At 41.2% G+C, this 12,053-nt stretch overlaps 2 protein-coding genes across 5 annotated transcripts in view; both read right to left on the bottom strand.

Annotated features, from left to right (window-relative positions):
• LOC134359944 (uncharacterized) overlaps positions 1–2,439 on the bottom strand; it is a 41,900-nt gene extending 39,461 nt beyond the window's left edge. For 2 of the 4 annotated variants that reach the window (XM_063073818.1, XM_063073817.1), the window contains exon 1: positions 2,273–2,439. Coding sequence is in view for 1 of the 4 variants with exons in the window: in XM_063073814.1 (XP_062929884.1) it covers positions 2,100–2,149 (50 nt within the window). In the remaining 3 variants the exon portion in view is untranslated. Of the gene's footprint in view, positions 1–2,099 lie in introns of all 4 variants that reach the window. The other 2 variants (XM_063073816.1, XM_063073814.1) reach the window with 2 other exon arrangements.
• Positions 2,440–3,830: 1,391 nt separating this feature from the next.
• Positions 3,831–12,053, bottom strand: part of LOC134359668 (uncharacterized) — a 67,203-nt gene continuing 58,980 nt past the window's right edge. Inside the window, exons 12-14 of the mRNA XM_063073169.1 lie at positions 7,921–7,993; positions 6,832–6,913; positions 3,831–3,960 (exon numbers count right to left, since the gene is read on the bottom strand). Of these exons, the coding sequence (XP_062929239.1) occupies positions 6,836–6,913; positions 7,921–7,993 (151 nt within the window). The 3' untranslated portion in view covers positions 3,831–3,960; positions 6,832–6,835. The remainder of the gene's footprint in view (positions 3,961–6,831; positions 6,914–7,920; positions 7,994–12,053) is intronic.

The following is a 12,053-nucleotide window of genomic DNA, read 5'->3' as shown; positions in this document are numbered from 1 at the left end:
TGTGAAATCACTCAAGTGGCAAAGAAATTGTATAAATGAAGAGAGCAGTACCCACTTGATAGGGAGTGGGGAATGCATCACTCAAATAATGAGTATTAGAAGCTAAAATCGCCATGGAGAATAAACAGGAAAATGAACCAGCTTTTGAAGATTGGGTAGTTACAGTATAACCTTCCTTTAGTAAGGGTACTTATGGCTATTTGTAGCTGATAGGGCTTAGGGTCTTCACTTGAGTTTGGAACTTTGGAGCCAGCAAACCCAATACCATCACAGCTATTAAATGTGTACAGCCACTTTACATTTGATCTCCCAAAGTGCAACACCTGTCTGCAACTGATCTATTTCCTGTTGGAACCGTTGGCAATCTTCTACACTTGTTGAACAAACACTGCGCAACACTCACACAACTGTCTTGATTATGAATCTAAAGCATGGAATTTCAATACTTTCCAAGCCTAGAGGCCATTCTAAATAGACCTCATAAAATGGGGTCAGTGGAAGGGTGGCGGACGGTTGGTAAGAGAAATCAAATGATCAGTGAAAGGGAAATTGGGTTGGGAAAGTATGATGAGCTTGGGGAATTTGGTGAGAGGGCAAGTAATTTGATACTCCAATCTACTGTTGGAGGAAGAGGCGGAGGGTCAGTGAATCAGTGAAGAGTAGGATGTTGCAGCGCTCAAGCCAATTGGAAAACAACTAATCAGGGGGTGGTCAAGCAAGTGTTCCGAGTTTCTGGGAGTTTGGGAATCGCTACTCAAAGGTATATGGAGGTGAGAAGGAGAGTTGACAAGTAAATCATTTAAAAGGGACCTAAATAAGTTTCTGTGACAAAATAGAAAAACAATGATTCATTCACAGATGTACATAATCATAACAGAATAAGCATAAAACTTATCTAAATTTAATTCTTAATAAAATATTATGTTGGCCTATTTCTATCTCGTGTCATTCATAATAAAAGGAGCTATTTGAAAGTATTTCATGAAATCACAGTGTTGTCCCTTCTGACCTGCCACATACCTATCAATCAGTAGCTCAACTAATCACTTGATATCTTGTCATCTTGGACTTTATCTGGTACTGAAACATGATTGGCCAGAATCCGCGAGTAGTGACAGTGTAATGTCATAATGTCCATATGATGTCACAGGACATTTTCAAATACGTGATTGGTCAGGAACTTCTGATACGTAAGCAGCATTGTAGAAGTGAGAATGCATGCAGTAAAACCAGAGTGCTACATCCTCAAATGCGTGAAAATAAAAAAAAGCTTCAAAATTGATAAAGCAGAATTGAAATATGAAGATTGTTAAATGTACATTAATAATCAGCTGAGAGTTCCAGAACGAGTAATAAAAGAATAACTTATCTAAAAGTAATTATCCCAAGTACAAAAGAGACTCATTTTTTATACAGCGCCTTTCATGGCATCTCAAAATTTTACCTTTTCTCAGACACTGCACCTGCATTTTTGGAATGTTTTCCCTGTTATGCAGAAAAAAATGGCAACCAAAATTGCAAACACCTGGACCAAATGCTCTCTCTTAGAGATATTGGTGTGGAGACAAATATTGCCAAATTCACCAGAAAGGATGTCTCTGCAATTTTTTTCAGAAGGTTACCAGAGGATCTTTAATGACTCCTCAACAAGGCAGACAGGGCCTTGAGTGTGCACTCCCTCACTCAAGAAGGAGAAATGTTACTGAAGCAGAAACTGAGAGGAAAGATCCGTCAGCTGTAGGACTGCAGTATATAGACCAAAGGCAAAGAAGAAAAAGGAGAAAATAAAATATTAACAATATGCAGGGATGTCCTCCCGGTCAAAAGTTAACTTATTTGGTCCTTAATGTTGTTCCTTGGCTGGGGTCTGGCTATATATACACCCAATGTTACACCCTGTACATCAGTAACTGGACAAGGCTTCAGGAAACCAGTGAAGAAAGTTCTTCCTCGCCTCTGCTCTACAGCAGACAGTTGCTTTGCCGTCGGTTTTTAAAGGAAATAGAAAACGCGTAACCTCCGCAGGGGCATGAATGCTTTGAAAATGCAACAGACGGCTTGTGAAGAAAGGCCAGCAGGTTTTCCGAGTTTGAACTTACCGAGGACGGCGCGGATCAGCCGGCGACAGCCCGGGTTCTCCGCCGCGCATCGCGCAGTCGTCGCCTAGCAACGCGCGACAGGTTCCCGGGCATGCGCACTTCACAGCTTTCGCCTGGAAAGCTAACAGCGTTAGGATCTGTTTTACATGAACCTGCCTCTTTACTTAATCTACCTTTATTCTCCTGAACCCCTTCTGCATCCTTCTCACAGTGTGGGCTGTTGGGAAGGCACCGAAGAGTGTTATGATGGTAGTCAGTGGAGCTGCAGTAACCTGGGTTCAATCCTGTTGTCTGGTGGAGTTTGCACTTTATCCCTGTGACTACATGGATTTTCTCCAGAGGCTCCACAAACCAATAAATGATTGGCAGGTTAATTGGTCAAGTAATCTGCCCTTTTTCGCTGCAAAGACTTAGTTCAAAGGCTGAGATACCTTCTTAAGGCTAACCATATCCCTTGAGGGCTGGAGAAAAACTTGCAATGCAAGGGGGAGGATCCAGTGGTCATAGTCCACGTAGGAAGTAAAGATTAGCTTTATTTGTCACAAGTCCATCAAAACAGAGAAATGCATCGATTGAGTTAAATCAAATCGGATAGGATTGTGTTGGGAGCAGCCTGTAAGTGTCACCTTGCTTCCGATATCCACAATTTACTAACTCTAGCTATAGGTCTTTGGAACTTGGGAGGAATCCCATGCAGTCAGAGAAAATGTACAAACTCCTTCCAGAAAGCAGCAGGAATCAAACCCGTTCTGCGATTGCACTTAACACTATAGCAGTGTGCTGCCCAATCAACATACTACGAACAGGAGGGAAGTTCTGGTGAAGGATAATGAGTTTAAAAACAGGGAGGGTGTTGCCTCACCTGCAATACTGCAAGTAGTTTAAGTCCCCTTGTCGAAATAAAGATATAACATTAAAGGTAGTACAAAGGAGATTTACCTCTCACCATGAATGAGAATATTATCCTATCAAGACAGACTAAATAGTTTGTGCCTGCATTTTTTGGGAGTTTAGAAGAATGAGGCGTGATTTTATTCAAAAATGTAAGATTTGAAGGGGGATTGATGGTGTAAATATTAGGATGTTTCCAGAAGTGATACAGTCTTGAACAAGGGGGTATAACTACAAGGGGTCAGTCATTTAAAACTGAGGCAAACAGAAATTTCTTCTTGCAGGGGGTGAAGAATCTCTGGTATTCTCTGCTCCAGTGGGCGGTGGATAAATATTGCTTGAGTAAATTACTCATTTTTGACATTTCTCTCTTTCTGCTTTGTACCCCATTTTTGCCCTCTTACAACATCTACCAGTACATTAGTAGATCTCCCCCAGAAGTGGTGGGAAGATCAAGGCTATCATTTCCTTCCCTTGCAACAAACTCAGGTTTTTCAGCCATCTAACACAATGCTCTTCTACCCATTTGAAATGGAACCAAACTTTTTGCTAATTTTGTCCTGTATCTCTCATAAGGAATCAGATTGGTAATGCAGAAGTCCTGTGACTGGCACTACGCTGAATGAAAGGTTATGCTCTAGAATTGGCCAGCTATAGGCATATCTGTCAGTTAATCTGGTGCAAATGTCAGCATGATGTTTTCCCTATTCTGTAGGAACATAAACCCTATGAAAACTAGCCAGCCACCAACACAAACTGAGAGGAAACAAGGAATGATACAACAGTATTATGGAAATGCTTTTTTTTATTAAAGTTATTCTAACACTTATAACAGAGCAGCTAAATGTATCAACAAGCAAAACAATTTACAACATATTTTATGGAACATCACTTATTATAAAACAGATCAATAGTTCCATTTTAACAGATCTCTACAGGCAAGTAGTCATCTCTCAAAGAATTCAGGATCCTGTTGAAAAACAAAAAATAATTTCTGAATTTGTTAAAGGTAAACTCAGACATCATAACTTACTTGTCATGTCGTACACTGAAAGCATACACCACCACAATCCAGCTAGCTTGGGACTTCCATGGTAACTAACATTTGATTCTATTAACATCCGCCACACTTTTTTGTATGTTACAAAATAGAATAATAATTTTTTCCAGTGAGCCTAGTAAGTTTAAAAGGGTCTCAGTAAAGTTTTAAGGCAATGAGAGAAACAATGAGTTAATTTCAAGGCAGTATAGTGGAAAGGGTGTGTAGGAACTGGGGCACTGGAAAGTGAAAGCTTGTGAGGAAATCAAAGAGCCAGAGTGTAAAGAGAGCAAGAGAACTGAGCACAAAGTGAAAGGAAATGCCCAGTTCCCCTCCTCTCTTTACTGTACTGTCCTAGCCTGGTAGGATTTTCAAATAGTTCTATATTGGATTATTAGAGTTTTACTGCACTGTGCTACACATTAGCTGGAAATTCCAAACTCTTTCTCAAACTAGAATGAATCCTTAAGCTAAATTAAAAGAAGTTTAACATTGCTTTTAATACCTAAGATATCAACAGATTCATTTGAGACGAAATATTTCATGTTTGGGCATATTGGCTCTGTGACATTTTGTGCCCTAACGCAACTGGGCATTAGTATATGGTTATTTAATCTTGACTGTGTACCACACAGTCTGAGCACCTGAATGGAGTGATAGATTTGATGGTACGGTGCCCATAAGAAGTAGTCACCCCTCTCCCCCAGAAGTTTTCATGTTTTACAACTTTGAATCACAGTGGGTCTAACTTCTGTTGACACTGATCAACAGAAAAACTCTTTTGTGTCAATGTGAAAACAGATCTATACAAAATTATCTAAATTAATCACAAAAACACAAAATGCTTGACTGCGTAAGTATTCACCACCTTTAATATGACACACAGATCATCACTGGTGTAGCCAATTGGTTTTAAGAAGTCACATCATTAGTTCACTTGTGTGCAGCCCAGGTGTTTCAATTGAGTACAGTAAAAATACACTTGTATTAGGAAGGTCCAACCGCTGATGAGCCAGTATCCTGGCAAACACTACACCATGAAGACACAAGAACACTCCAAGCAATTCCACAAAAAGGTTATTGAAAAGCACAAGTCAGGAAATGGATACAAGAAAGTTTCCAAGTCACCGAATATCCCAAGAAATCATCAAGAAATGAATGGAAAGAATATGGCACAGCTGTAAATCTGCCCAGAGCAGGCCGTTCTCAAAACTGAGTGACTGTGCAAGATGGGGTCTAGTGAGGGAGGCCACCAAGACACATATGACAACTCTGGAGGAGTTACAAGCTTCAGTGGCTGAGATGGGAGAGACTGTGCATACAATAACTGTTGCCTGGGTGCTTCACCAGTTGTAGCTTTATGGGAGAGTGTCAAAGAGCAAGACACTATTAAAAAAAAACTCACATGAAATCTTGGCTAGAGTTTGGCAGAAAGCATGTGGGAGGCTCTGAAGTCAGCTGCAAGAAGATTCTATGGTCTGATTGAAACAAAACTGAGCTTTCTGGCCATCAGACTAAACACTATGTTTGGTGTAAGCCAAACACAGCACATCATCAAAAAACACACCATCCCTACTGTGAAGCACGGTGGTGGCTGCACCATGCTGTGGGGATGCTTCACTGCAGCAGGCCCAGGAAGGCTTGTGAAGGTAGAGGGTAAAATGAATGCAGCAAAATACAGGGAAATCCTGGAGGAAAACCTGATGCAGTCTGCAAGAGAACTACGACTTCGGAGAAGATTTATTTTCCAGCAAGACAATGACCCCAAGCATAAAGCCAAAGTTATATAGGAATGGCTTAAAAACAACAAAGTTAATGTCCTAGAGGGGCCAAGTCAGAGTCCAGACCTCCAATCCAATTGAGAATTTGTGGCTGGACTTGAAGAAGGCTGTTCACTTATGATCCCCATGCAATCTGAGAGAACTTGAGCAGTTTTGTAAAGAATGGGGAAAAATTGCAGTGTCCAGGTGTGCAAAGCTGATAGAGATCTATCCACACAGACTCAAGGCTGTAATTGCTGCCAAAGATGCATCTACTAAATGCTGACTTGAAAGGGTGAGTAATTATGCAATTAAGTATTTTGTTTAACAATTGTAATAAATTTAAACTAATTTGTAGAAATTTGTCTTCACTTTGACACAAAGGAGTATTTTCTGTTGATCAGTGTCAAAAAAGCCAAATTAAAGGCACCGATTCAATGTTGTAAAACAATAAAACATGAAAACTTGCAAGGAGTGGGGTGAATACTTTTTACAGACACTGTATTTACCAACAAATGATACAAGGTGCCAAAGCAAGATTAACTAAAAATATTTGTGTGCTTTTGAAATCTCTATGTATTTGCAGAATTTGACTAGAAAGAGTTCTACAATTTGCAACATAGTAGAGCTGCATGTCCTGCTACATCAAAATAAGAGCAAAGACCACATCACTGTTAACTTCCTGGATCACTTGATATTTAAGCTGTATTTGTAACGTGCTTAAAAGCAAATCTTCATTGATTCCATAATTGTCTCTAAGTTTTTGTTTCCCAGTTTAAAACTGTACAGTAGAAAATAAAGGGGTGAACAGTAAGATGATTATGCGCTTTACTAATGACTTTGCTTCAATAAGTGCTGGTAAATTAAATTATGAATTTTCACCTAAAAGTGGAGCTTAATGTGCACACATTGACAAGCATTCTATACATCATGAAAAATCTAGTAACTGTGGTCAGCACCAAGTGGATAGCTAGATAGCTAGATTGTTGTGGGCTTACCATGGCAAACTGTAATGGTGATGAGGGTAATGAACAGATATTACCTTCTTATTCTGAAGCCAATAGTGTGTCACGAGACCATGCTGGGGAAGAGTCACAGTCGGTAGCTGAAGATCTGATTAAGGTCTGGAATAAGATTGTGTAAGTCAGAGAGAGATGAGAAGTATGATGAATATATCGGAAATGAAGGCTTCGTAGAGGACCAAAGAATTGGAGGATCTATGGGCTGACTAGAGTGATGATTAAGGTTGAGAGAACCAGAGCTCAGATCAATTAGAAGTTAAGAGGGAGTAGGTAAGTGAACCAGAGATAATCATTGCTTTAGTTGATTGGAGGGGGAGTCTGGAGGGTTGCTGACCTTCAGCTGGAACATCAGAAAGAGACTGGTTGGCCATAAAGTTCATAACCATGAAGTGTAAGGGCCATAAAGATAAAAAATATACGAGTTTTACATCATCATAGTCGCAGTCCATTGCTTTAAACACCCAGTTATCCTAGGAGTACCAAATTATGGTCACTCCTGGGACAAGTCGGTACAAATTTCCTCTAAAATGGTCCAAAAGGAATATTGCACAGGGGATAATGTAAGTTGATGTGTCCATCTGAAGTACTGAACTCGTAAGGCCAGTGATGTTGTGGGGATGGAACTGGGCTCTCTGACGGTGGTGTCTGAAAAGAGGATGCTGTCCCAAGTTGCATGCCATCTTGGACAATGTCTCCCATCCACTACATAATGTACTGGTTGGGCACAGGAGTACATTCAGCCAGAGACTCATTCCACCAAGATGTAAAACAGAGTGTCATAGGAAGTCATTCCTGCCTGTGGCCATCAAACTTTACAACTCCTCCCTTGGAGGGTCAGACACCCTGAGCCAATAGGCTGGTCCTGGACTTATTTCCTGGCATAATTTACATATTACTATTTAATTATTTATGGTTTTATTACTATTTATTTATGGTGCAACTGTAACAAAAATCAATTTCCCCCAACAAACCATATTCCTTAGACCTACAAATCATATCCTAAAATCAAGTTAATTTTGTTATATTTTATGTTAGTTAAAAGATGGACTAGCTTTTTTTATTGTTGAAAATAAGGTAATTTTACAAAAATAATTGTTTGCCTTGCTCACCTTCTGTTCTTTCTCATGCTTATTTCTCCTTCTCAAACATAAGAATGGTAGGCATAGCAGTGTTCTTGTCTCTCTAAAAACAAACAAAATTGTGCAAAAAAAAGCACACATTAAAGTACACATACCTCAGTCAGTTCTTATGACCTTTCTCTAAGGATGCTGGTACAAAGGCGCTGGAGGGAACAATTCAGAAGCTGCCATTTAATTAACATACAAGAATTCTTAATTTAAGAAATTTCCTTTTTTTAAAAATATCAGAGGAGCGTAAGAAATAGGAGTAGGAGTGGGACAGGTGCTCTGCTTTCATTAGACCTTGGCTCACCTACTAACACTGCACTAGCTTCCTGCACTATCACCACATCCCTTGATTACCTTAATGCTCAAAAACTATCATTCAAGCAACAGATTCCTGAATGTAGAGAATTCCAAAGTTCACAACCCTCTAAGTGAAGAACTTTTCATCTCAGACTAATCCAGCCTATCCCATTCTCAAATGTGTCCACTGGTCCCACACTCCGCCATCAGGGGAAATATCCTTCCCGTGTTCAGCCTGTCATGATCTCCAGTCATACTTCCCAACCCTGGAAGTTAGAATCTCAGTCGATTTAAACCTCATGCAGCAAACCCACCATCCCTAAATCCAACGGCCTGGGGAAAGGCGTTGCTAACATCCTAACAGTTCTTGTCCTAAATCTATGGTACCTCCAAGTCTGAGTGTTGGGGGGGGGGTCAAAGAGATATTTGGATAGATGGGAGGGATCACTGACAATGCTAAGGGCCCTGTGTACGCAGCATTCCTTATAAATATCTCTAGTGGGTGGAAGAGAGACTCCAATGATGTTCTCAGCAGTCTTTGCAATCCTTTGTAGGGACTTGCAGTCAGATGCCTTGCAATTCCTGTACCAGACGGTGATGCAGCTGGTCAGGCCTCTTTCGATGGTGGTGGTGTAAAAATTCTTTACAACGGGGGTAGAAGCATCACTTGCCTCAATCTTCTCAGGAAGTGGAGATGTTGCTGTGCTTTCTTGACCAAAGAAGTTCAAAGTTCAAAGCAAATTTATTATCAAAGCACATATATGTCACCAAATACAACCCTGAGATTCATTTACTTGTAGGCATTATTAGTAAATCCAATAACCATAATAGAATCAATGAATCAAAGACTGTATCCAAAAGAGCAGAGAACCAATCTGTAAAAACAACAAACTATGCAAATACAAAAGAAAAAAAAAGCAATAAAATTGAGAACATGAGATGAAGAGTCCCCAGAAGTGAATCCACAGGTTCTGGGAACAGTTCAGTGATGGGGCAAGTGAAGTTCATTCCATTGGTTCAAGAGCCTGATGGTTGAGGGGTAGTAACTGTTCCTGAACCTGGTGGTCAGAGTCCTGAGGCTCCTGTACCTTCTTCCTGATGGCAGCAGTGATAAAAGAGTATGACCTGCGTGGTGGGGGTCCCTGATAATGGATGCTGCTTTCCTGCGACAAAGCTGTGTGTAGATGTACTCAATGGTGGAGAGGGCTTTACCCACGATGGGCTGGGCTGCATCCATTACTTTTTGTTTCAAGAGCATTGGTGTTTTCATATCAGATTGTGATGCAGCCAGTCAATATACTCTCCATCACACATCATAAGTATATGTTCATTTACTTTGAACTTTGATAGAAGCACTGATCAATCAAATGAGCCTGCTTTCACAGTGGGTAGAGGTGTTTGTCAGCCATACTGCTTGGGAAAAGTAACTGTTTCTGAGTCTGGTGGTCCTGATGTGGATGTTACGTAACCTCCTCCCTGATGGAAATAGGCAAACAGTCCATGTGCAGTTTGGGTAGGGTCCTACATGATGTCTGGCACCATTCTGTATGTATGGCAGGTAGCTTGGTGCTGGTGATGTATTGGGCACTTTGGACTATACATTGTAGAGCCTTCCTGTCTGCAGCAGCGTAGCTTCCATACCATGCAGTGGTGCAGCAAGTTAGAATGCTCTCTACTGAGCATCTGTAGAATAAAGTGAGTACAGATAGGTATAGCCCAGCTCTCTTATGCCTCCTCAGAAGGTAATGGCATTTGTGAACTGTCCTGATCGTGTTGAAAGGGATAGATAAGATAAAAGTAGGAAAGTTGTTTCCATTGGTAGGTGAGACTAGAACTAGGGGACATTGCCTCAAGATTCAGGGGAGAAGATTTAGGACAGAGATGAGGAGAAACCATTTTTCCCAGAGAGTGGTGAATCTGTGGAATTCCCTGCCCAGGGAAGCAGTTGAGGCTTCTTCGCTAAATATATCTAAGAAACAGTTAGATAGGTTTTTACATAGTAAGGCAGGGGTCCCCAACCTTTTTTGCAACGCGGACCGGTTTACTATTGACAATATTCTTGCAGACTGGCCAACCCGTTTGGGGGGGGGGGTGTAGGGTTGCCAACGGACAAGAGTAGCAGTCAAATACGTCGTGTTTACCCTGAGACAGACTACAATGACCATGAAGCCTTGTGCGGACACCAGTGTGCATGCGTGTATGTGCCGTTTTCTTCCTACAAATCGTTTTTGGCGATTCTGTTCGCGGGAGGGGGGTGTTAATCACGACCGGAATATAGGTGTTAAGTGGCTAATACACTCAATTTCACTTCTAAAAGGGTTTGTCTAACGAATTTAATATTAAACACATAGTGCATATTTTCCTCGCATGAGTATAGCGATAAGTCAATTATCAGGGGAGGACAGGGGAGCTTGAAGTAAGTATTGAACAAACTTCCAGTAGAAGTGGTAGAGGCAGGTTCGATATTATCATTTAAAGAATAATTGGATAGGTATATGGACAGGAAAGGAATGGAGGGTTATGGGCTGAGTGCAGGTTGGTGGGACTAGGTGACAGTAGCGTTCGGCACAGACTAGAAGGGCAGAGATCGCCTGTTTCCGTGCTGTAATTGTTATATGGTTATATAAGTCTCTTATAAGTCAATAGCATCATAACATTTTAAGTAACGTTTGGATATTAAACACACAGCACATATTTTCCCCGTATGAACATATAAAATCATTGCAACACACCAATATCGCTGGATCAGTGGGAGCCCTGGGCTTGTTTCCCTGCAACAAGACGGTCCTATCGAGGGGTGATGGGAGACAGCGATACTCGAAGGGGGTTCCTTATGTCCAGTCTATTCTGCAATTTAGTTTTCGTTGCATTCATTGCAGAGATATGTTGGAAATGGAAGCAACGTTTTCAGTGCTTTCGTGGCTATCTCAGGATATTTAGCCTTGACTTTGATCCAGAATGCCGGCAGAGATGTTATGTCAAACATACTTTTCAGCCCACCGTCATTTGCAAGCTCAAGGAGTTGATCTTCTTCCCGCGCTGACATGGATGACACGCGGGTAATGACCTCACGTGCTTTCAAGTTCAATAGTGGGCGTGACAGGGAATGAGGAAAGGTGCAGCTGACTCATATTGCCAAATCATACTGTTTCCTCATGGCCCGGTGGCTGGGGACCGCCGTAGTAAGGGAATTAAGGGTTATGGGGAAAAGGCAGGTAGATGGAGCTGAGTTTACGGACAGATCAGCCATGACCTTATTGAATAGCGGGGCAGGCTCGATGGGCCGGGTAGCCTACTCCTGCGCCTATTTCTTATGTTTCTATGGTTTAATGCGATCCATAACTAGCTGCTCAAATCACTTCATTCTGTTGAGGTCAGTGCCATTGGACCAGTAGTTGTTGATTCAGGTTACTGTCACCTCTTGGGCACTGGGATGATGGTGGTCGTCTTGAAGCCTTGAGGAGACAGTGGACAGAGAGACTTTGAAGATGTCTGTTAGAGCCTCAGTTAACTGGGCTCCACAGTCCCTCAGCACCCAACCAACTACAGGTTTCCCCTGCCATCTGAAGGTAGAGCATTCCTATGAAACGATTCGTAAACCAGAATGTCGTAAAGCGAAGAAGCAATTACCATCTATTTATATGGGAAAATATTGTGAGCGTTCGCAGACCCAAAAATAACCTACCAAATCATGCCAAATAACACATAAAACCTAAAATAACAGTAACATATAGTAAAAGCAGGAATGATATGATAAATACACAGCCTATATAAAGTAGAAATACTTTTCCACAATCATTACTGCACTGTTCTCCGTA

Source organism: Mobula hypostoma, chromosome 21 (assembly GCF_963921235.1).
Source record: "Mobula hypostoma chromosome 21, sMobHyp1.1, whole genome shotgun sequence".
In the NCBI taxonomy this organism is placed as follows: Eukaryota; Metazoa; Chordata; class Chondrichthyes; order Myliobatiformes; family Myliobatidae; genus Mobula; species Mobula hypostoma.
Note: the sequence above shows the minus strand (reverse complement) of the source record. Positions and strands in the feature narration are given on the sequence as shown.